Consider the following 24,508-nt stretch of genomic DNA (forward strand, 5'->3'; position numbering starts at 1 on the left):
CTGACATGGGTACAATGTGTGAAGCCCATTACTGATGTCCCTGCCGTGATATTGCTGGAATATTGCTAAAAGCGGCGTTAAACCATATGAATGGCTGTTCCATGGTGTTTTCCTGATGGATTCCCTAATCGGAACATACCTCACTAACAATGCTGCCATGATGTATGTGAATCGTAATACATCGCAAACTGCAAAAATGTTTTTCTTCTAAGACACTTGCCGTCATATATTTTGTACTTACATTTACGAGATCATGCATTTTTCTGAGTAATCGGATTGAAATCATAGAGGGTATGGAGTGTTGGCCACCATTGCTGAACGCAATCTTAACCGGTCCGGCTTCCAACTTGATAGGTAAATATATTGTTGCACAATCTTAAATAGAAGTACTCGTATTTGAAACAAGTGTCTTAGGAAGCGAAACATGTTGCATTTGTCTTCACATCATGATACATGTACTTTGCTGAAGCATTTGAAGTGTGCTGCAGATTTGAATTGGGGATCTATTAGGAAAACACCATCGCACAGCCTGTAGCTCTGTTGTGACAAGTTAATATCAAAGTCCTATATTAGAAGCAGACAGATACGGTTACCACAGCTAGATGGCATCGTTCTATACTCCTGCATGTGTAAATGAAAAGATCAATTCAAATGTTTCGTTCAGTGGAATTTATAAAGTTAAAGAAATACTGACAATTTAATATAAAGAGTATGAAATAAGTTTTGTAGTTTATGTTATTTAGAAATAATATCAATGAAATAACTTACAGGCTCAAACAACATTCTCTACATTTTGAAGTAAGATGGTAAATACAACAGTGATTCTTCAAAAGTAGCTGCTTAATTTGCAATGCCATTTGTGTGACAAGACAGTTTGATACGAATATTTCTCCAAGGTGATACAGTACAAACACAAGTGAAACAAGTTTAAATTCTATGTGTTACAACTGAATTAAACCCTTGGCTACTTTCACTTTCAGGACCCATGGGATTTCCCATGATGCCGCTTTTACCAGGTCAGCATTGTCATTTGATGGCCGATATAGATCCAAGAGAGGAAACAGTACCGTGAAAACTTAGTCACAATGTAATCAACATTTAACTCATAGTTATGTTTTTTGTTAGAATACAGTAAAAAAAGCTCTCTGTACATTCTTGAGCCTAGTCGGGTAAAGCAGATCACAGACTACATTTCCGGTACTGTTTCCTCAAGTGATGTTTACTTCGATGTTCTTGATTACCTTAATGCTTATGTTTTTTTGGTGTGTTTTTTTTTTTTATTGAGTAAGTAATTACGCTAAGTTATACTTACAATTCTTGACATAAAAACAAAAAATGTGCAATTTTGAAACACATCATTTTGGAATGATTTCATTTATTTTGGCGATCATTAAATTTAACTTTTCATTTTGATTAAAAAAAGCATTTGGTGAAAGAGTTCATCCTACTTCATCTGCTGTTCTGTTTCAGCTTTTTGTGCAGTGATTTCCTAATATGCTGAATATTAATGTCAGTAATTTAATGAGTTCACTACATTTTCGGCAGTAGCTGGCCTTGGATGTTTTTGTTTTACATTTTGATACATTTGTTTTTGTGTGGAATCCTTATTTGATTATATATTTCATATTGAATTTGTTATTGTGATAACATTTGCCATCATTAGAACTACTTTGAATATAGTACCTATAAAATGATTCATCAGTGTGAACTGAGCAGTAATTAAGATTGATCCATTGTTGCCTTGAAGAAATAAGCGAGTTTGGGTGAACCTTCACCAGAAACAAAAAAAAATGTTATTCTAGTGTCAAGCTAAAGGCAGCAGCTGGTCATCTCATTTTGACCTCATTGTTCAAGTATGTTTCAAGTACTTAGTCAAGTTACTCAAGTCGGCCCAAGTTTCCTGTTTAGGATTTGTCCCTAGGCATCTATGGTTATGAGGCGGCATGGATCAAGTTCAGTGACTGGGTAGTTTAAGAGTCGTCATTCTCTGATGGATTGTCTAGTCCAGACCGGATTATTTACAGGCTACTGTCATACAGATGGAATCTTGTTGAATCGGGCGTTAGGTTTAATTAAGTTGCCCTTTTTGTGGCACACATGCTACAGAATACTGTATTTTCTTGAGTATAGTGTGCACCCCCCTCTCTATCGGATTCAGTATTTTTTGGGGGAAAAATTAAACTGTACCCTTTCAGCGAATTTCAGTAAACGAACAGGTGCTGAGAAACTTGGTCAGTACTAATTTGAAATTTGAGATAAAAAATCACCATACATGTTGATTTACTGTTTAAATTGTATTTTTTGTTCTGCTAGGCATTGTTTTACACCCAGGGATTAAGATTACCTTGTATATTTTCTCGTAAACTAAGCCAGAAACAGCAATCAGCTGTACACACATTTTCTTGGAATCTACAGTTAATTTAGTTGCAGCTTTTTCTAAATATATTTAAAATGATAACCCTAAGCGTAGCAGCTGATCGCTTTTGCCGGTTATTATTTTTCACATGCAGTTTGACCAGTCACCTTCGAGGCTCCCGTGCACCTGATCGCGAGAACTACGTGTTGACATAGAATTGTCAAACTATAACAAGTCAAAGTATAGCATTTATGATATATGTATCCATTCTCTGTCAACTAAAGTTTGTGGTTGTTGTTAAAAATGGTGAGTTGTGCTATCTTCCGATTGCTTCACACATGATTTCGCTGAAATTAATTAAATCAATATTTAAAAAAAAAATTGCATAAAATTAATGAAATAAGTTACAAACATAAGTCCAGATATACACTTTTTATAGCCAGACAATGTAATTACATGATTAATTTGCGTACTTCAGTATGGATTTGTTGACATGGTATTTCCGGTGTTACATGCTGACGGTAATGTCTTTCTTTGAGGGGAGGGGGGCATCAAAACTCATTATGTCATGTAAATGCGCACCCCCTTCTACACAACTGTGTTTTTGTTTTGTTTTGGGGGGTAGTGTGGACTATACTCAAGAAAATATGGTAACTGTAAGGTAAACATTGAAATTTCTTGTTGATGCTGTGAGGCTACAGGTTGTAAAGTTTTTAATTCCACACTTGTCAAGATCTCATAATCCTGAGGCATGGGAGTTACCTGACTGTAAAAGTCCAGTTTCTACTCTTGCCGAACTAGGATGGAATTCCGGAGTTACATTTTGGCTGGACTGATGAGTCTATGCATAGTCCAATCAAAATCGCGCCACGAACTAGACATCTGGTTCGTAACAACATGGATTTCAATGTAAAGATTTCCATCAACTGCAGGATTTGAAAAACATCGACAGATATTTTGCAAATCTTTTCATGTTTTTAATCAAGGTGCTCAAATGATCTGATGCACTTTGTGAGGTAAGACCTGTTTTTTTACGATATAGATCTTGATTATCGATCAGATCGTCTTGACTGGGCATGGAATCTGATTGGTCAGTCGGATGTTCATAACTCGTAATAGCCACTGGTGGTGCTACGATCAAGTCACAAAATGCCAGCGTAGTTCGGCATGGGTGGAAACTAGATTTTTTGTGGTCAGATGCAAGATCTTGACTTGGCTTCGCACCCAGATTTCACTTAAGGTAACAAATGTTAAGCTCACAATGCACCAAGGTATTCAATTTTTCAGCTACCCACACTGACACACATATATACCTAACTTTCTATATAGTTTTGCCATTCTCTACAGGTGCAGTCCCTGGTGGCCAGAGTGTACGGTTGCCATCGGCAACGCCCAGCCCCTCCCATCGCTCCCCAGCCCCATCATCTGGTGAGTAGATGCATGTAGAAGGTCTGCTGCTTCGTAGTTCTTGGATGTGGCAGTGTACAGTGAATTCCCACCACAGATTCTCTTAGTAATGGAGGTCTGATATCTCCCTCTGTGCCTCAACTTCCACGTTTTTAGGCTGAGATGGTGTCAGATTGAGACAAATTAGGTGATGTTTCAGTGCCCTGAATCAAGTTTATAGTCACAGCATTGTGTACCAAGAGAAAACTTTCGCCCAAGGACGATGTAGCAAGTAACTGTAATTTGGGATGGAAGGGTCCTAGTAATCGAGAACACCCCGGGTACTTTCTGCACAGGGAAAGTGTACACTGGCCAAAACCAAAACACATGGAATATGTATATTGATGGGTATTGGCCAACACCTGATATAGGTTGACCCTTGAAAACACTACCTGAATGAAATGCCTTGGAGAAAGATCAGTCCCACAAAATGACAACCTCAGGGTATAGCTGATATATGAACACATTGCACATCACCTGTGTGTTTTATCTAGCTAGGCCGACAAATCATTGAAGACAACTGCAAATCCATGCAATGATGCTGCCTAGTTAAGTAATGTGACAGCAGACGTGCCTCTGCTCAATTAACAGATAACTAACAGTGAATATCTAGGTTCGAAAGATCTTACTAACTCGAAAAGCTGGAAATCTCACAGTCGTCGCCCTTTTACCTGTACTGTCTCATTTGATTATGACTTATTGGCATTGCTTGATATTCATTTCACGGAAGTGAGAGGTCACATGACAAGCAGAGGTATTTTTGTGTTAAAAGTAAAGATTTAATCTTTGAAGTCATATTTACTTCTATACTTATCAAATTTAACTGTTTAAGTGTTTCAAAGTTTTTGTAAACGTGGCTGAACACTATCATTGGTTGTTTACATTTTTAAACTTTCTCAAAGTTCATACATATGTCTTTCACAAAACAAATTGAAAAGCTTTGATTATGAGCTTTTTTTGTTTTGTTTTTTAATTCCTTTTTGATCTAAAAACTCAGCCTATACCAGGTAGAACCCTCTCGCGAGATACAGCTTCAGTATTTCACTGGCTCACATGCTTTTGTTGAAATATAACAGTTGCTGTTTTTAAACAAACTTTTTGAGCAATCTAAGAAGTTTCAGTTATTGTGCAACATCTTAAATTTGTGTTTCAGTGTGATAATTATTTTACAAAGGTACGGATCAATAAAGTTGAGAGTGTTGTGAATAACTTTCGAATCACCCCTTAATAATTTACAAATACCAGAAACTATGTCCTGATTTCAAGTCAGACTCTGTCCCATGTCTTCGCCCTGTTTAAACCTTATCTCCCTGTGCAACAACTTATCTCCTTCTCTCATACCCATGTCCTGGCCCCCTGCAATACCTTATCTCATTCTCTCCAACCCATGTCCTGGCCCCCTGCAATACCTTATCTCATTCTCTCCGCCCCATTTCTTGGCTAGTGCAACACCTTTTCTCATTCTCTCTGTTCCATGTCTTGGCCCCGTGCCACACCTTATATTAATCTCTCCACCCGTTTCTTGGCCCCAGCAACACCTTATCTCATTCCCTCCAACCCACGTATTGGCCCTCTGCAACACCTTATCTCATTTTCTACAACCCATGTCCTGGACCCGGGGGCATGGGTGGCCCAGTCGTCTAATGCGCCACAATTTGCTGTGCAGAGTTGCGTCCCCTGGACACGCCAGAAACCTATGATTGTGGGTTCGAATCCCGGTTCACCCCGATTATGTTTCTAGGTTTGTCAGCACCATGCCCGTGCTCGTGGGTTTCACCGAAATGGTAAACGTCTGAGACCTGCATCACTTCGGGCTTTCCTCCCACATTAAGCTGACGCGCCGTGATATAACTTGAATAATGTTAAAAGCGGCGTTAAACCCAACTCACTCACTCATGTCCTGCCCCCGTGCAACACCTTATCTCATTCTCTCCAACCCATGTCCTGGCCCGTTGTAACACCTTATCTCATTCTCTCTCACAAACAGTTCCTATTGATCCACCCAATCCTTTTCTTGGGCCCGCTGAGCCCTTTTCTTGGCAGATGAAACCGGACAATCTGCCACCAGCTGGTTTGGACCAGTTTCTACCACTGCGTATGTTGTGTAACACTCGTATCTGCATGGGCTATTGCTCGTAGTTCCACCCTGTTGCAGTCATCTAGTGTCCGTGTTGACGCCAGAAAAAAACTTGTAAAGCATTTTGGAAATTGCTGGCCTTTACTTAAATTCTGAGTGTCTGGCCTGAACACAAGTCGTGCATTATGCAGTGTTATGTCATCAATTCATATCTGCGATGGATGTTAGTCTTTTTTCAGAACTTGTGTTTCATGTTTTAAAATATATATTTTCTTAATGTTTTTGCTTGCACTTGACCATCCATGTAGTTGACGTGATTAACAAAATGGTGAATGTTTGCCACTTGTTTTGTTTGTCAAGTCAATATGATTGAAATTGTTTCATGTCAGACAGTGTGTTTGAATTATTGCTTAGATCAAAAGTTCCTAGTTACAACCGACGAAGTTGTCCTTGTGTTTATGGGATTGGTTAAATATTTGGCAGACATTAGTGAATGGAGCACTTAAGGTCAAACAAATATGGCTGCTTGCCAATGCTAGGACATGAGGACAAATTCTTTGATCCCCAACTTGCATGTTTCTTCCTGATTGGTGTTTTGTTTAGACGTGGCTTCGTGTTTGTCGAAGGCTGACAGTATAGTTATGGCGTGTCGTCACAAGTTTACTTCATTTGTCATGTTGCATAATTCAAAGTTATCATAAAACTGTAGCTTGGGCCATTTTCATGTGGAGCCAGACCTGTGATCAAATAATAAATCTCCCCTCTTTAGTATTTTCAAAACACTTACCACACTTGCAAAGGATTTTGAACAGTTGCAACAACATTAGTTTCCAATGCTAGACAGTGTCATCTTTGTTCATAGCGATCACACACCCTTGGAGTTTTTCATAAAGAGTTCTAGTAAACTGGAGTATTTCTGGTTGCCTTTGCTGCAAATGTAGATTGCTCAATATGGCAGACCAATTTTGGAGGAGAGCCTGTAATTATTTTCTTTTTTCCCAATGACCTAAATCTTATGATCATGATAATTTGCCCTTTGGAAAAATGAACTTTCAAAACTAGAATAGACTTCTTTCACAAGAACTTCACAGATGTTCATCACATATTTTTCTTTCCCCACAGATGCCCCATCAAAGTCCTCAAAGTGAGCTAGGTTGGTTGATATGTATTCTTGTATTCGACTATATTAACACACAGGATAGGGCATTCACAAGTTGGATGATGAAAATCGTTTACTTATTGCATCACAAGTGGGCTGATTTCTAATTAGCCTGTCAATGCTACAAGAACTTGTCTGTAAAGCCTATTATTAATTGTGCTGTGTGTCAATGAGGTCGAATACAATGCACTTAAGTTGTAGGCACATGCTGACACCCGGTTCCACTTGAAAATGGCCTTTGTGGAAGCATTGTAGGCTGTTGTTTTGTGTCACTAAAGATTTTGAACTTGCTGTGTTCGAAACAAGGGCAGTAGATGTTTGTTTGAAATTATCTGCTTGATTTGCATCTATTTGGGAGCATTTACTTTTACTTTTAGAGTACCAAGCTGTGAGAAGATAATGATCAGTTTTTAAAAAGATTTGAGTGTATCAAAATGTGCGCTTTGCAAATAAGAAGGGCTTTGACTAAGTAATCACCATGTCAGTACAGTTTGGAGCGGATGAACTCTAAAGACAGTCAAGTTTAAACTGGAGATACTTGGTTTGTGAAACTTAGATGTTGACGGTTTGAATGCAGGTGGTGTTTGTTGGCAGGTTCAACTGGACAAGCTGAGGACCTGACTAAGAAGGAAAGTGGCCCCAGCAAGATGGACAGTAAACTGGAAACTGCCAAAGTCAATGGGAAGAAGGACGTTATATGTATTGATGACGATTAGAGGTCAAGGTCATGACCCAGCCGCGTCTTCATGTCACATCATGTACAGCTGTTTTTTCTGGTCAACTTTGAAAGTCAAACTTTACAGTGCACATATATCATCTCATCTTGTGAATACACATCATTATTCTGACCATGCACACAAAAATTCAAATATTTTTGCTTTTTATAATTGCTTTACTGTGAAACAGCTTATCTCATGTTCTGGTAAAATAAACATCAGTGGATCCCGAAGGTGATGAAGCTTGCAAAACTGTTTGTATAACTGTGCAATAAATAGTTGGTGTAAATGTCAATGAGCAAATATGTTTTTTTATAACCATATATGTTTATAATTCCTTTGAATGCCCTACCTCTATTACATCAACAAATATTAGCTGTTGACACCAGCACACAGGAAAGAATGTGCAAATTAAGCCTTAAACCTGTATATAGGGTTTACCTCAAAACTGTCTGTTGAAAATCTAAAAATGTAGGAATTTATGGCTGTGATGTAAGAGAGGTAGTATTCTCAGAATTATACACAGTTGTTTGATGTATATATCTGAAATGTACCATGCATAGATGTTTTTTTCTTTTGTATTTTTTCTGTCCACAATGTCATATGTTGCCTGAAACATCAGCATCTCAAAGAGAAGCCCAAAGTGAAAATTAATTGGACAATAAGTACTGTAGGAGCAGCTAAGTGAATAAATGGCAAATCGGTCCACATTAGTCATTAAGTGACGTAAGAAACATAAAACATATCTGTCCGTCATAAGGCGTATGAAACAGCAGTGGTTACTTCTGAACCTGTTATTGGTGATTATTTTATATGCAATGCCAGCAGAATTCTTTTTTTTTCGAGTTTTGTGCTTTCCTTTGACCTTGATTCATCTCCAAACCACTGAATATTAAGTATAAGGTCCCAACAATTGTTTCAAAAAGTGCTTGCAAAATAATAATCGATGCTGGCCATATTGAATAGATGTAGTTTTTTTTGCCTTTTTTTATCCATAATTTTTTACATTTTACATCTCTTAAACTACAGTGGCTATGGCAGCCATATGGAAAATGGAGTCTTTTTTTCCCAGATGTTCAGCAGGGTCATTAAATGACAAGGTGGCCAGAATTAGTGGTGCTTCTGTTGGTCCCTGCAGTAGGCTCAAAATTGTCCTGAGTGAATAATGTGTCAAATTAGTGGGCAATATATAGTTTTTGTCATATTGTGTGAATGAAGCATTTTCGAAAAGGCATATGCAAGGGATGGGAATGCCACAAATATTGTTGTTATTTACCAAGTAACAGATCTCACTTTTGTCCTGGATGACCGTTTTATGAAGAATAAATGTCACGGCAAATATCTGAAGAAGAAAAAATCTATTGTCCAGTATTGGTATTTTTGTTGTCAGAGGTATATTCTATCAGTAAAAGAAGATGTGTATTTGCAGTGATTGTGATTATTCAAATTCAACCTGTTATAGCTTTAATTTGTACAACTACCAGTAGCATTTTTATTATTTATGGATCTGATGAATGAGTTCAGATGTAGGCATTCCATAGACAACTAGAGCCCGCAGAGTTTATACGTGGCTCAGCTAATTGTGGGAAATCAGTATGTGTGAAGTTTCATTTTCAGATATATAGAAAGTTTATCATCTCCATTTTGACAGTTTAGAAATTTTCAGATTGCAAACTGTAAATAAAGAAGTGTGTTTTAACCTGTTTATGCAGGTTGTAGCAACAAGTGTTCTATGGCCAAAATGTGAAAGCTGAAATATCAGTCTCTTTGTCTATTAAAAACATGTAACACTTACATCAATGGCTTGTGATATATTCTTCCATGGAGCGATGGCTACAATGTTTGCACCCCACTGTCAGGATTCCCCAGTACCTTGTACCCTGATGTGGATTGTTACCCATGACACTGAGGTGACCCACAACCACTAGGCTGCCACACTAAATATATTGCTTTGTCTTTCAAACAATGAACATTTCATACAGAGAAGGAAATCACCTTTGAAACATTTCACCAGTGAACGATATCACTTTGAAACAGTTCACTCAGTGAGCAATATCATGTTTGAAACAGTTCACCACGTGAGCGATATCACGTTTTAAACAGTTCACCCAGTGAATGATATGACCTTTTGAAACAGTTCATCCAGTGAGCGATATCACCTTTGAAACAGTTCACCCAGTGAGCAATATCACCTTTGAAACAGTTCACCCAGTGAGCAATATCACGTTTGAAACAGTTCACCTCGTGAGCGATATCACGTTTTAAACAGTTCACCCAGTGAATGATATGACCTTTTGAAACATTTCACCCAGTGAACGGTATCACCTTTGAAACATTTCACCCAGTGAACGATATCACCTTTGAATCATTTCAACCATAGAACAATATCACCTTTGAAACAGTTCATACATAGACCGATATCACATTTGAAACAGTTCATACATAGACCGATATCACATTTGAAACAGTTCATCCAGTGAGCAATATCACCTTTGAAACAGTTCACCCAGTGAACGATATCACCTTTGAATCATTTCAACCATAGAACAATATCACCTTTGAAACAGTTCACCCATTGAGCTATATCACCTTTGAAACAGTTCATACATAGACCGATATCACATTTGAAACAGTTCATCCAGTGAGCGATATCACCTTTGAAACAGTTCACCTCGTGAGCGATATCACGTTTTAAACAGTTCACCCAGTGAATGATATGACCTTTTGAAACATTTCACCCAGTGAACGATATCACCTTTGAAACATTTCAACCATAGAACGATATCACTTTTGAAACAGTTCATACATAGACCGATATCACATTTGAAACAGTTCATCCAGTGAGCAATATCACCTTTGAAACAGTTCACCCAGTGAACGATATCACCTTTGAATCATTTCAACCATAGAACAATATCACCTTTGAAACAGTTCACCCAGTGAGCTATATCACCTTTGAAACAGTTCATACATAGACCGATATCACATTTGAAACAGTTCATCCAGTGAGCGATATCACCTTTGAAACAGTTCACCTCGTGAGCGATATCACGTTTTAAACAGTTCACCCAGTGAATGATATGACCTTTTGAAACATTTCACCCAGTGAACGATATCACCTTTGAAACATTTCAACCATAGAACGATATCACTTTTGAAACAGTTAACCCAGTAAGAGATATCACATTCGAAACAGTTCACCCAGTGAGCAATATCACGTTTGAAACAGTTCACCTAGTGAGCGATATCACGTTTTAAACAGTTCACCCAGTGAATGATATGACCTTTTGATACATTTCACCCATTGAACGATATCACCTTTGAAACATTTCACCCAGTGAACGATATCACCTTTGAATCATTTCAACCATAGAACAATATCACCTTTGAAACAGTTCACCCAGTGAGCTATATCACCTTTGAAACAGTTCATACATAGACCGATATCACCTTTGAAACAGTTCACCCAGTGAGCAATATCACATTTGAAACAGTTCACCCCGTGAGCGATATCACATTTTAAACAGTTCACCCAGTGAACAATATCACCTTTGAAACATTTCACCCAGTGAGCGATATCACCTTTGAAACAGTTCATACATAGACCGATATCACTTTTGAAACAGTTCACCCAGTAAGAGATATCACATTTGAAACAGTTCATCCAGTGAGCGATATCACCTTTGAAACAGTTCACCTAGTGAGCAATATCACGTTTGAAACAGTTCTACTCGTGAGGGTTTTAACGTTTTAAACAGTTCACCCAGTGAATGATACCACATTTGAAAATTTTAACCATAGAATGATACCACATTTGAACATTTTAACCATAGAATGATATCACCTTTGAAACAGTTCATCCAGTGAGTGATATCACCTTTGAAACATTTCACCCAGTGAACGATATCACCTTTGAAACAGTTCAACCAGTGAACTCGAAGGCACCCACTCTTTTATATCCCTCCTTAAAGTCACTCAAATATTACACTTGTGATTCCAACTTGAAACTAGCACATAAATCTCAAACAACCATTTTGAATGAAATTACAGTAACAGTACATATATTTGAGCTTCCTGGCATAAATCAGACTTGATTTGATACATTTGACAAAAAAAGGTGAAAAAAGTTTTTGAAATTGTCCAAAGAAAACCCTACAGGGTAAATCTTTACCATAAAAGATCTGAAAATAGTGACAAAAATATTACCAATGTTACTACTGCATCAATAATTTTTATCTTCATTATAAATATATTCGCTTGACCTTCAGTATATATGAAGTTGGTAACTGCTGAGGTGCCGTCTTAGTCTGCACCCATAAGATCTTCACCATTCCATCTCACCTGTCCCACATACAGTAAGTATAGTCATACTTCGTAGTCTCAGAGATCCAAAACATTCCCCATCAGTTTCGGCATCATACATGTAGTTCCATTCAGAAAGCCCCCTCGTAGCACATTGGTTATTCTCTAAACCAGTTTCTAAATTAGACATGGATACCGAATAAATATTTTAGCTTAAATGTTGTGAGTTTTTCTAAAGAGCATTAAAAAGACAGTAAGCAATGAACATGTCAGAATGATGCGGAAAGGCAAGGTCAAAAGGGCCACAGACACCCCAGTCGAAACGCTCAATAATAAGGCCTGACGTAAACCACGAAACGGCGAGCTTTGGCAAGTCTAGATTATCAAGGGCACGTAACTCTAAATTCACTGGGAATAGACTGTATGGAAAGAAAGGTGACAGTTTCTCGTGATGTGACGAAAAGACCATTGGAAAATGGTGTCGCTGAAAGCTAAGAAAAGGTTGACTTATTTTACAATAGGTACATACTTTTTCATGGGAGGAGTCGAATATGGTAAGTTCGTTGACAGAGTTGACAATTCGGCGGAGTGATAACTTGCTCCTGCTTTTGTGTACTGACGACCATCCGTATCACTATGTATGCAGGGGAAGATGACTGAAGATCATAAACCACTCTCGCTGATGCAAGCGATGACTGCCTGCTATGCCTTACACAAAAAGGAACACATCATGGTTTAAACATGGCAGATATTGCATTTTGGGATTGCATTTTCACAAAACGTCTCGTCAGCCTTATGCTGCATTTCTAAGACGTGACTTACAGGGGTTATAGCGAAAACGGCACCTCAGCAAAACGTCACCGGGCGAAAACGGCACCGAGACTCCAGCGAAAACGGCACCTTATTTTTGTTTTACCTTGGTCAAATAAATGATATTAAACTTACATTGTAACTTGCAAACGCCAATAATTGTGAGATGTTAAAACAAGTTTACATTAGAACTTAGCCTCTACTCCAACTATAGGATGGAGATGGAGATCTCTCCCTGACCCAAGTACTCTCACAATGTTCGGTTGTACATGGACCAATATTGTGAAGAGCATGATGATGATGATGATGTTGACGATGGACATGCCACAAAACTGTATATATGAACATATTTACTTATCTGTGAAAACGGGAAATACAATGTAAATACATCACATACATCAAATGACATGTAAATACATCAAATACCCTATATATTACTACAAAAATCGTTGTTATCGTTCTTAAAAATAGAGGTGCCGTTTTCGCCCGACACATAGTAGCCGTTTACGCCAAATGCGGTGCCGTTTTCGCCAGAGAAATCGGTGACGTTTTGCTGAGGTGCCGTTTTAGCCTGCACCCGACTTACAGTAGGCCTAGCAGTTGGTATACTCTCTTGTGGAAAGTGTGTCCTGTAGTGAAATTGATTCTTTGAACTGGGTCTATTTTCTCAAAGGGAGGTATTCCCATGGAACATGTTTTACAAGGAAATCTTTCAAAGATACATTTACACTGCAATATTTGTTCCAGATGGAACTAATTCTGTGGGGAACTGATGTAGGGCCAACACACACAGGTGCTCATCCACACAAACCAACATTGCCGTTATGAATTCAGAATAATTCCATAAACGCTTTTTATATTAGTCAAAGAATCTGAATGCTTGTACACCTGAATCAAATATGTATATGTGTAAATGTCTTAGTAAGACTTCCGCCCGTATCCCCCCTTCAAAATATATAAAGCGGAGGTGGGTATTACCGATGATGTGGCATTCACCGATGGATTTATAAATCCCATCGCAAACGCATTAAACATACACATTTACCCATCATAAATGCGCATGTCATAAGTTAGTATACTTTCTCTACTGGAATAAACCTTTGATTGCCCAAAAGAATGTGCTGTCAATCCATAACAATCGATGTGCGACACAGCCTCCTTGAACTCTAACCCACTAAGTGACATGAATATTCATGACCTACATTGCCCCTAAGCCAATCATATCTTGCTGAAGTTGGGTTTCCACCAGATATTTATAGACTAGCCAACTGCGGACTCGATGTCGTATTTCTGTCCCACAATGCAGTCTTCCCGCCACATTGGCGGCCGTTATAGTCTGTATTGGTAAAGGCCTCCACTTGAAACGTGAGTGCGGCATTTACCGATAACTCAACAACTGATAGTCCTGGTAAATGCAAATATTCAGTGAATTGAAACGACTGATATTTATGTTTCCTTCATCTAAAATTAACATACGTGAGATTTATACATAATATATACAACATTTGCCCTAAATAAAATAGAATGCAAAATACACAAGAAAGCTGTGTTCACTCGATTTACAATAGATGATATTATTCACATACCTAAAGTAAAGCGCTAATGTGAATACATTTAAAAAACAAAATAAAATATATAATAGATCTAGTATAAATATATTGATATATATATAACATATAATATATATTGTAACGTGAAGTATTTTCACCAAAAATACGATGAAAAGTCTTAATTTCACACTGATTAAAATTAACGAATAATGTTATAATTACAGCATTTAGTAGAGTAAATCTCTTTTTTAAAAGGCGATCTTCAAACAGTAATCTTATTTCAGGAAACAAGGAAAACGCCAAATCGGGTCTACCAAACAAAGACAAATATGCCTGTGTGTGTTATTAACACAAGAATTTGAGTAAAACGTAGAAGAAAAAAGTGTGTCCAAAGCATATTTAGCGTTTCTGTTGTAATCTAAGGAATTTTGAAACAAGCTATAGTCCATCAAAGTCCACTCGTCACATCACCACATTGGTATTATTTTCGGTCTTACACGGTTAGGATTTCATAAATATATCTTTAGCACTACACACAGGTACTAATTATTTAAAGGTGTGAGTTCAATTTAAATTATCGGTAATTGCCGACTGAAGTCATCGGCAGACCCAGCCTTCATCTGTAAATGCCGAACTTCCGGGTTTTGTTTTCGTGCCGTGTTACGAACCCACAACATAAAAAACATGGCCACACTGCATATTGTGGTAATAGAGTCGACCGAAAACACATTTGAGAGAACTTGTCGCCCAAATGGGTCAGCGAGCTACACAGGCTCTACATCACCCTTGTCCATTTTGAGCACAGGGCGCAGGGAGCAGTTCACCCAGCTGTGCTGGGACTTCATTGCCAAGAATCAACTCCCAGGACAGCCTGAGGGGGCGTGGGTGGCCCAGTCGCCTAAGGCGCCGCGATTCACTGTGCAGAGTTGCATCCCTAGAGCGATCAGAAACCTATGATTGTGAGTTCGAATCCTGGTTCGCTCCGATTATGTTTCTAGGTTTGTCAGCACCACACCCGTGCTCGTTGGTTTCACCGAAGTGGTTAACATCTAATGTATCACTTCAGACTTTCCTCCCACATTAAGCTGACACACATGATATAACTGGAATACTGTTAAAAAAACAGCGTATATCCCAACTCACTCACTCACTCAATCACCAGGACAGCCTGGACCGGTCTTTCACCATCCCACCACTCTCCTCGATTGTGGGCATTGTAGATGAGGAGGAACTCCTGTGCCCAGTGCATGTACTGAGAGTTTTCATCCACTGCTCCAACACTATTGAGGTGCTCGGAAAGGACGTTCAATTCAAGTCTCCAAGACATCCACGACAGAAGTCAGCTGCAATACCATATCCCTGTGGTTATGCGCCATCATTCTTCAGGCATATGAGGCCGCTGGCGTTGATCCTTCTGGAGCCAACAATCCTCATGAGATTCGGGCGGTCGCCTCTACGCTGGCTCTCCACAGTAATTGCTCAATCAGAATTATCATGGAAGGATGCTTTTGGAGATCTGACACATTCTTTGCAAGCCACTACCTGGGGGATGTGTCCTTGGAAGACGTCAAAGGTGTACACATTTTAGCCCTCTGGTCGTTGCCCAGCAGATCACCAATCCTAGACGCTAACAACATCTCCACCTGTCAAGAGCCAGCTGGCTCACTCAGTGTTCGCACACCCGATAGCGGGATCTCTATGCTGCCAGCATTGGCCTCGTAAGTCAGGTTCAGACTCTAGTGCATGCTATTTTCTATTGCTGCATTTTACCTGGACGTTCTCATACTCTCGTCTTTCCACGGACTGGATTGGTTGAGTGGCTGCTGATCTTAGCTAGTGATGCGCTGGAAGGCTGCCAAGACATTCTCAAGCTTTTTTTCTGGGGACCACATCTAAAAGTATGCCCACCACTGTACCATCCAATTCAGTGCATTATGTTACATTTGTAAACTTCTCCTGCATTACTGAATCTGAGGGCCCACCTGTCACAAAGCTGCCTCCCCACGATAACTGCAGATGTTACGATTCACTTCTGTGGTCACATGGGCACTGTGCGATGAGGTCTGCCTCACAACAAGTTAGAACAACTATTGCTTCAGCTGGACCTGGAGTAATGCAGGATAAATATACAAATGTAACAAAATATTTAGATTTTACTGAAATTATTTAGAAATAATAATGTAATGACCAAAAACAAGATTTTTTTTTTTTTCAGTTTGGATTAGAAGGGTTAAAATGATAGTGGTGAGAGTAACAAGGATTAATCTGTTTACTGTGTTGTCCTAATTTTAGCTCAGGCCTGAGTAACCTAGTTTGATGTCTCTTTAAGTGACACTATACTCTATTTAGCTAAGGGAGATAATTAGGGTTATATCCAATTAAAGCATGTAGAACCTGTGCTTGTCATGCACACAGAAGCAAGAAGCAAGCATGACAGCAAGCATGGCTTGTTAGCCAACAGCTCTCAAGTTAAAATATGAGGGAAAACAGTGTTATCTGATTAGTTTAGGAGCAACGTTATGTTTTAATGGATGGTTATCACCTGCAGAATATATGTTTTGAAACTCTTGTAAAATTTGAGTTTAAGTCTAGATTTTGTGACAGCATGTTCTTCTGTATGTTAATCTTTCATATGTATGGTTCTAATTGTGGCTTTTGTTTTAAGCTAATATAAGTGTAATTAGTTCAGTATTGCTTATAGAGCATAAGTGAAAGTCTATAGTTTTGTCATGATTGAAAATTGGGAAAGTTTTTCATAGTTTATTAATTTAGTTTTTGCTTATTTATAGTCAAGCTGTTTGGGAAGAAACGTTCAAGAAAGAATAAGAAATGAATGAGATTATTAAGTAGAAAGTCGGACCCAGTAATCATGGTAATGTCATAGGAGCCTCACGAGAAGTTATTGCTGGGTACATGAAAGGGGCACTGATCTGACGATTCACCAGTTGTTGCCGTTGTTATTGTGTTTTTCCTTTGGATACCTGGATAAAATCCAGAAATCTCGACAAGTTCGCGACCCTTGCTGCAACAACTGTAAGTGCATTTGTCGCTTTTATTGATAGTGAAAGGGCATATCGTCACATTGACAAACAAAATTAAATATGGGGGTATTCCGTCTGCTTTAGTAAACATATACTTTTGAAAAATCAACTGTGCAAGATAACAGTGATTAATCAATTAACATATTTTCGGTTAATCCTTTGATGGATGTATTTTTGTAACTCAAATGATCATTCCTCTCTGGCTGTGCTGTCATGTGCATATTACACAACATACATTTCACCCACTTCAGACGTGGATTTATAAGCCAATCAAAGAGTGAATAATTACCCCAGGCACAAGAAATGCCAAACCTGAACCTTTGTCAGGTAATCTGAGTGTTGCTATTGTTTCCCAGCTCACCAATCACCTTAGATTGTCTGAAAACACAGGGAATTTGGGTCAGTATCTCTGTATTCATAAGAACATGGCTAACAAAAATGTATTGTCATCAAGTTTACAACATTCAACTCATTTCCTATTGTAGGTGGGGCAGTGGTTAAAGTGTTCTCTCGTCACATCTAAGACCTGGCTTTCCGTTCCTCACATGGATACAATGTCTGAAGCCCATTTCTGGTTTCCGCGCCGTGATATTGCTGGAATATTGCTAAAAGCGACGTAAAACACTACTCACTCACTACTGTTATAGGCATGGTCACAAGAAAGTGTCTATTTATCTACGTAGTTCTCTCTGTTATTTAGACCCATGAAGATCTGTATTAGAATAGGTCTTCAGCAACCCATGCTTTCCATAAAAGGTGACTATGCCTGGCATAAGAGGTGACTAACGGGATCGGGTGGTCAGGCTTGCATACTTGGTTAAAGCATGTCATTGTATCCCATTTGCATGGATCGATGCTCATGTCAATAACTGGAGCGTCTGGTTCAGATTTGATTATTTTCAGACCATGGTGATATAGCTGGAATATTGCTTAGTGCAGCGTTAAACAACAAACAAACTTAAGTTGCGGCCTTATTTCAACCGTAAATTGTAATACACACCTGAGAAATTTGAGTCAGTATCTCTTCATTCGTAGGAACATGGCTGACAATGCTGCATCAGCCAATGAGCTAAACACACTTGGTCTTGAGGTACTCCCTTAGTCATAGTTTGAATGTAGGGTGTATTTCCAAAAGAGAAAAAGTATGATTTACAACACAACCACTAATTATACCTGTAATAAATTCATTAACTGAGCTTCAAGTGAATGACGAAAATACACAGGTGTAGGGTTATACCTTGAAATATGGATTAAAACAAGGGAGTAGTAATTTGTTTTATATACAATTTAGTTGCCTGAAAAATAAACGTTGTTGCAACTCCATTGTTGCAAAGGCGGTCGGGTAGCCTGGTGGTTAAAGCGTTCGCTTGTCACGCCAAAGACCCGGGTTCGATTCCCGACATGGGTACAATGTTTGAAGCCCATTTCTGGTGTCCCCCGCCGTGATATTGCTGGAATATCGGTAAAAGCGGCGTAAAACCATACTCACTCATTCATTGTTGCAAAAACAATGCATACACATATTTGATGTATCCTAAAGCACATAATTGTACATTATTGTAGATACACATTTACTTTAATGGTTGGTTTTATTATGCCACACGCAAAAGAAGTTTTGCAGGTGATGTAGAAATGTAGTCAGTGTCATGTTTTGTTTCCGGAGCATAACTCATACACTGTTCAATATATATGCATGCAACTTTGAATACACATCAGGCACACACTGAACCGGAGCCGTGTGCTATCCAGGTTTTTTTGGTTTTTCCCCCGTTTCCATGGCATTAAGTTGGACTTCAACTGAGGGTAGGGATTGACTCCAGAGCATAACTCATAAAATGTTTCTAAGTTCTTTGTATAAAGCAAGGGTTGAATTCATAGGTTTGTTGTTAAGGTGGGTTTTTAAGATTTTGTGTCAACAAGTTGAACCATGGTTCAAATGAGGGTTTCATTTTGCGGTTTAGTCAACCCCTTCTCTTTGAATACAAGTTGGACTTTACTGAAAATGAGGGTAGTGCTTGTTTCCGGAGCAGAACTCCAAAACTGTTGAATATTTCTGGATGAAACTTGTTATACACAGTCTCGTGGTGAACTGGTGCTTTTTGATGATTTGGGATTTCGAAAAACACTGCACAGCAATATTGTTTTCTTCACTGAAGTGAAGGTATCCAATGGCAATGAACCAAAAGTGGGGTATACATGGTATAAGTAGCCGAACTCCATTTCCGAACTGCACCAGACAGGGGGTATATCATCTGATGACTCTTGTTTTTAGGTTAAACTAATTATCAGGGGTATTTCGAAATAACGACATCCGATGTGCTTCCACCGTTCTCTTTGTCAGTTTGTTTAGGTTGAAGAAATTAATTAACATGCACTTTTTGTAATATCTCAATCTTCAGAAATGTGTATAGATATGTCCTCAAATTGATGTGGCTCTCGCGGCAATGGTTATGGTTGCGTGATTGTATAATGTGGCTCTCGTGGCTATGCTGTCAAAACATGCTTTGTGATTCTAACAGGTTACCGTATATAACAAAACAAGTCTTGTTTTCTCATTTTTTATTCAACAAGGATAACATATTCATCAAAACTTTACATTGATGAATATGAATAGAATATGAATATCATAATGGATTTAATGTCATTACTGCAGATGAAGGAGGTCGCCCACGTGGTCAGCATATTCCATCTCACTCAGGTGTTGGTTCAGGAGCTGGATCTTGAGGGACGCAATACGTGCATCGATTGCCTTGTACTTCTTTCTTCGTGAAGGTTCTGACCACTGGTGAGAGAGTCTCAGGACTGCAACCTCTTTGAGTGACTGCTCTCGCTGAAATAGCTTCACTACCTCCTAGATGTTCGGGTGGCACTTCTTGGCAAGTTTCTTTATCTTGTTGTGCCACCCTTCCAGGTGATTGTTGGTACGGTGGCCTTGGTTTTCGAAATGGTTCCAAATCTCTGGCATGAAGGCCCCTCCTTGAACCCAACTAGTTGTCACGTAGTCCATGAAGGCAGTCACTTTAGGGCCAGCAGGAGAGTCAGCAATGGCATCAAGCCACACATCATCCACTTTGTCACGAGGTAGTAGAGGGAGGGCAGCAGCTCTTCTCACCAGCTTCTTCACCTCCTCATCTTCCTTATAGTCCATCACCAGACCTTCTTTCTGCACCCTCCTCCAGATACATTGGGTGAAGTGAAAGAAACACCCTCTAACTAATGTCCCAGGAAATACATCAGTCACGGCATTGTGAGCTGCACATTCAAAGTCCAACTAATGTGGGACACTCATTTAAAGGTATCTCTAAAGAACACCACGCTTAGTAATTTAAATGTGGGACACTCATATAAAGGTATCGGTAATCGGATTAAGTAATTACCCGCTAGAATAGGTGAAATGCACTCAGCTGAAAATGTGGCTCTACCGGCAATAGCCATTTCTGAAATGTGGCTCTCCCGGCTAGACACTGGGGGTACCTTTCATTCCCTCAAAAGTACCCAAGTACATACATGTAGTAGAAGGTGACCCCATCAGTGTTGATATATTTTTCTGGCTACAGACCAGTTATTGCCATTTTTTTTCTGTTGTTTTGAATAATCTGTTTGTATAATTTACATTATCAATAACTTTGATTTTTAAGGACTATGAGCAAATATGATTATTTCAGTAGCACTTTGAGCATGCTTCCAACGGATGGCACATCAATAATATGTAGATTATACATGTTCTGAGGACACACAAGGTGGTTAAATCTAAATGTGTCTGTTTACAATAAGTCCATCAACAAACATGTCTTCCTTCCCTGTCTAGACACTATATGTTTGTGCAAGTTGAACACTAAAAAGCAGACACTGAAGATGAATAAAATAAGTATGTACAATGGTTGTACCTGTCACAATATGATGATATATTGCACTGGTTTTACCCTTAGGAGGAACACAGGCCTTGTCTGTTGCACGGTGTCACAGGGGAATAAATGTTGCTCATAATATCAATTGGGGTAGAACTGGTCTTCAGCAACCCATGCTTGCCGTAAAAGGCGACTATGCTTGTCTTAAGAGGCGACTGATGGGATCGGGTGGTCAGGCTCGCTGACTTGGTTGATGCCTGTCATTGATCTCAATTGCGTGGATCGATGCTCATGTTGTCAATCACTGTATTGTCTGGTCCAGACTCGATTATATCGATTACAGACCGCCGTCATATAGCTGGAATATTTCTGAGTGCGGCGTTAAGCAACAAACCAACATAATATCAATTACTGGATTGTTTGGTCCAATCTTGATTATTTACAGGCGATTGATATACCAAGATTATTGCTAATTGCAGTGTTGAACAACAATAAAAAAAAGTAGTTAGGCCAAATGTTACCATGGAAACAGGACAAACACTTCAAATTAGTTTTTACGGAACATGTGCAGATATAGTGAATCTAGATGGCTTTGCTACTCAAGTTGCATATACTGGTGATACATGTATGCAGGTTTGGCAGTAACATTGTGAGGTGAAGTATAAATATGATAAAGATTAAATTAAATTATTGTCTACATCATCATCATCATCATCATCATCATCATGAGCATGGGTGACCCAATCCGCTGTGCAGGGTGGCGCCCCATGGGCACACCAGAAACCTATGATTGTGGGTTCAAATCCTATTTTGCCCCGATTATGTTTTCTTGGTTTGTCAGCACCATACCTGTGCTCATGGGTTTCACCAAAGTGCTCAACATCTGAGATAGGCATCACTTCAAGCTTTCCTCCCACATCAAGCTGACACACTGTGATAGTGAGTGAGTGAGTGAGTATGGTTTTTCTCCGCTTTTAGCAATATTCCAGCAATATCACGGCGGGGGACACCAGAAATGGGCTTCACACATTGTACCCATGTCGGGAATCGAACCTGGCTCTTCGGCGTGACGAGCAAACGCTTTAACCACTAGGCTACCCGACCGCCCCCCACACTGTGATAGAACTGGAATACTGTTTAAAGCAACGTTAAACCCATCTCCCACTCTTGAACAGTTTCAGTGTGTCTTGGTGAGCTTGTGGTTTAATGTGTCTGATGTTAACTTGAAGATTGTTCAGTTATGCAAATATAGATAAATTATGTGAAATCATTTGATTTCAGTATTGTTGAAAGGCATTTATTGCAAACCCCTTACATTTTTTAAAGCAAAATTGTTGACCTGGAAATGAATCTTTTGATTTAAGACCTGTATCACTCTGTGCTTTCCTCTCACATTCAGCTGACATGGCGTGATATAACTGGAATACTGTTAAAACCAGCATTAAACCTCACTCTCACTCACTCACTCACTCACTCACTCACTCACTCACTCACTCACCCACCCACCCCACCCCCTCACCCACTCACTCACCCACCCAAACACCCACCCACCCTCACTCACTCACTCACTCACTCACTCACTCACTCGTTCACTCACTCACTCACTCACTCACTCACTCACTCACTCACTCACTCACACACTCGTTCACTCACTCACTCACTCACTCACTCACTCACTCACTCACTCACTCACTCACTCACTCACTCACTCACTCACTCACTCACTCACTCACTCACTCACTCACTCACTCACTCACTCACTCACTCACTCACATGACCCTGATCTGTATGGCTTCATGTTCCAGCTGTGATCCTGCCCAGTGCCTGGTTGTACCTCCACAACCGCTTCAGTGCGGAGGAGTACTTCCTGGGTCTCATGCTGTCCGCCTTCAGCTTCTCAGGGATGTTTGCTGGGCCCCTGATGGGCAGGTAGGGAATGCTATGTGGCCACTCATCCGCTTGCATTGATGAGTGGCAGCATGTTCAGGGCGACAAAGAAGAGAATTTGAGTATTATTCACTGAAACAAAATTACATCGTGTCCCTTGAGCGAGTTCAGGTTAACAAACAGTTGTTTGATTTATTGGTTCTTTTAATTTGCTGTGAATAGATATTTAACGTTATTAATATTCTCTGATACGTTTCCGCAAGAGTGCTGTGACAGTGAATTTGCAAATAAATTACATGTTTTCTATGAAATATCTTTTTTCTCCTGCAATTTCATAAATTCTTAGGAATTTGGAAATCTTGTGCCTCAGACTTGATAAATGCCTGAATATAATTTTTTTTTTATTATATAATTTTATATTCTTTTAGTCAGACGATCTGTAAGCCCCCAAAATGTGCTTAAAGTATTTTAGACAATGCACAATGCCATTGTGATACTAAAGATGCTGCTGATGGAAAATTGATATTTTGAATTTTTTCTTCTTAAAATTTTAAAAATATTTGATTGTTTGTGTTTGTAGATGGGCAGACAAGTCGCGCCGAGTGAGGGTTATACTACTGTTTGCTGCACTGTTCGAAATCGGAGGCAGCTTCATGTACTTCATAGGAATGTCCAAGTGGTTCCTGGTTGCCAGTCGACTGGTTGCAGGTGAGTTCGCCAGACTTGGCACATGCAGGTCAACTTCTTACGAGGGTTAGCCAACAGCCAACCAATGGCTGAAGTTCCAGTCTGTCATGTTTCCTGAGCGGAGGATCAGTTATAAATGCATGACATATTGTTTGTTTGAGCTGACAGTTCTCGAGCAGCATAATGTGTAGGCAGATGACCTGTGTTCTTTCAGTTAAAATATTGCTCTCAAGTAATGGTAAGACATTTATTCGTGCATATGGGCCTGAGAAGATTTTGATGTTCTATTTTAGTTTTGTATGAAATGCTGCATTTCTTTGTGCAGGTGTTGGCGTTGGCGGTGAGGCTGTGATTTTGGCAGAGATTGCCCGCTTCACCACAGAACAAGAGAGGACATCGGTCATCTCAATACTAATAGCTGTCCGTCAGTGTGGGCTGTTGCTAGGTAGGACATCGGTTATCTCAATACTTATAGCTGTCAGTCAGTGTGGGCTGCTGTGAGGTAGGATGGGGGTCATCTCAATACTTGTAGCTGTCCGTCAGTGTGGGCTGCTGTGAGGTAGGAAGGGGGTCATCTCAATACTTGTAGTTGTCCATCAGTGTGGGCTGCTGTGAGGTAGGATGGGGGT

General features: G+C 39.4%; 2 protein-coding genes across 24 annotated transcripts in view; both read left to right on the plus strand.

The window, feature by feature from the left end:
• LOC124132240 (chromodomain-helicase-DNA-binding protein 5-like) overlaps positions 1-9,548 on the plus strand; it is a 60,373-nt gene extending 50,825 nt beyond the window's left edge. For 7 of the 22 annotated variants that reach the window (XM_048394266.1, XM_048394267.1, XM_048394271.1 and 4 more), the window contains 4 exons: positions 981-1,016; positions 3,704-3,784; positions 5,790-5,897; positions 7,633-9,548. In XM_048394266.1, the coding sequence (XP_048250223.1) occupies positions 981-1,016; positions 3,704-3,784; positions 5,790-5,897; positions 7,633-7,754 (347 nt within the window). In that variant the 3' untranslated portion in view covers positions 7,755-9,548. Of the gene's footprint in view, positions 1-980; positions 1,017-3,685; positions 3,785-4,955; positions 5,508-5,789; positions 5,898-7,001; positions 7,033-7,632 lie in introns of those variants that run through there. The other 15 variants (XM_048394270.1, XM_048394280.1, XM_048394279.1 and 12 more) reach the window with 11 other exon arrangements.
• A 2,924-nt stretch (positions 9,549-12,472) lies between these two features.
• LOC125378603 (major facilitator superfamily domain-containing protein 8-like) overlaps positions 12,473-24,508 on the plus strand; it is a 31,654-nt gene continuing 19,618 nt past the window's right edge. For both annotated transcript variants that reach the window (XR_007220370.1, XM_048394289.1), the window contains exons 1-4: positions 12,473-12,610; positions 23,111-23,234; positions 23,773-23,900; positions 24,205-24,324. Coding sequence is in view for 1 of the 2 variants with exons in the window: in XM_048394289.1 (XP_048250246.1) it covers positions 12,532-12,610; positions 23,111-23,234; positions 23,773-23,900; positions 24,205-24,324 (451 nt within the window). In the remaining variant the exon portion in view is untranslated. The remainder of the gene's footprint in view (positions 12,611-23,110; positions 23,235-23,772; positions 23,901-24,204; positions 24,325-24,508) is intronic.

The sequence above is a fragment of the Haliotis rufescens genome, unplaced genomic scaffold (assembly GCF_023055435.1).
Source record: "Haliotis rufescens isolate VD_foot unplaced genomic scaffold, xgHalRufe1.0.p SCAF_13, whole genome shotgun sequence".
NCBI classification, from domain to species: domain Eukaryota; kingdom Metazoa; phylum Mollusca; class Gastropoda; order Lepetellida; family Haliotidae; genus Haliotis; species Haliotis rufescens.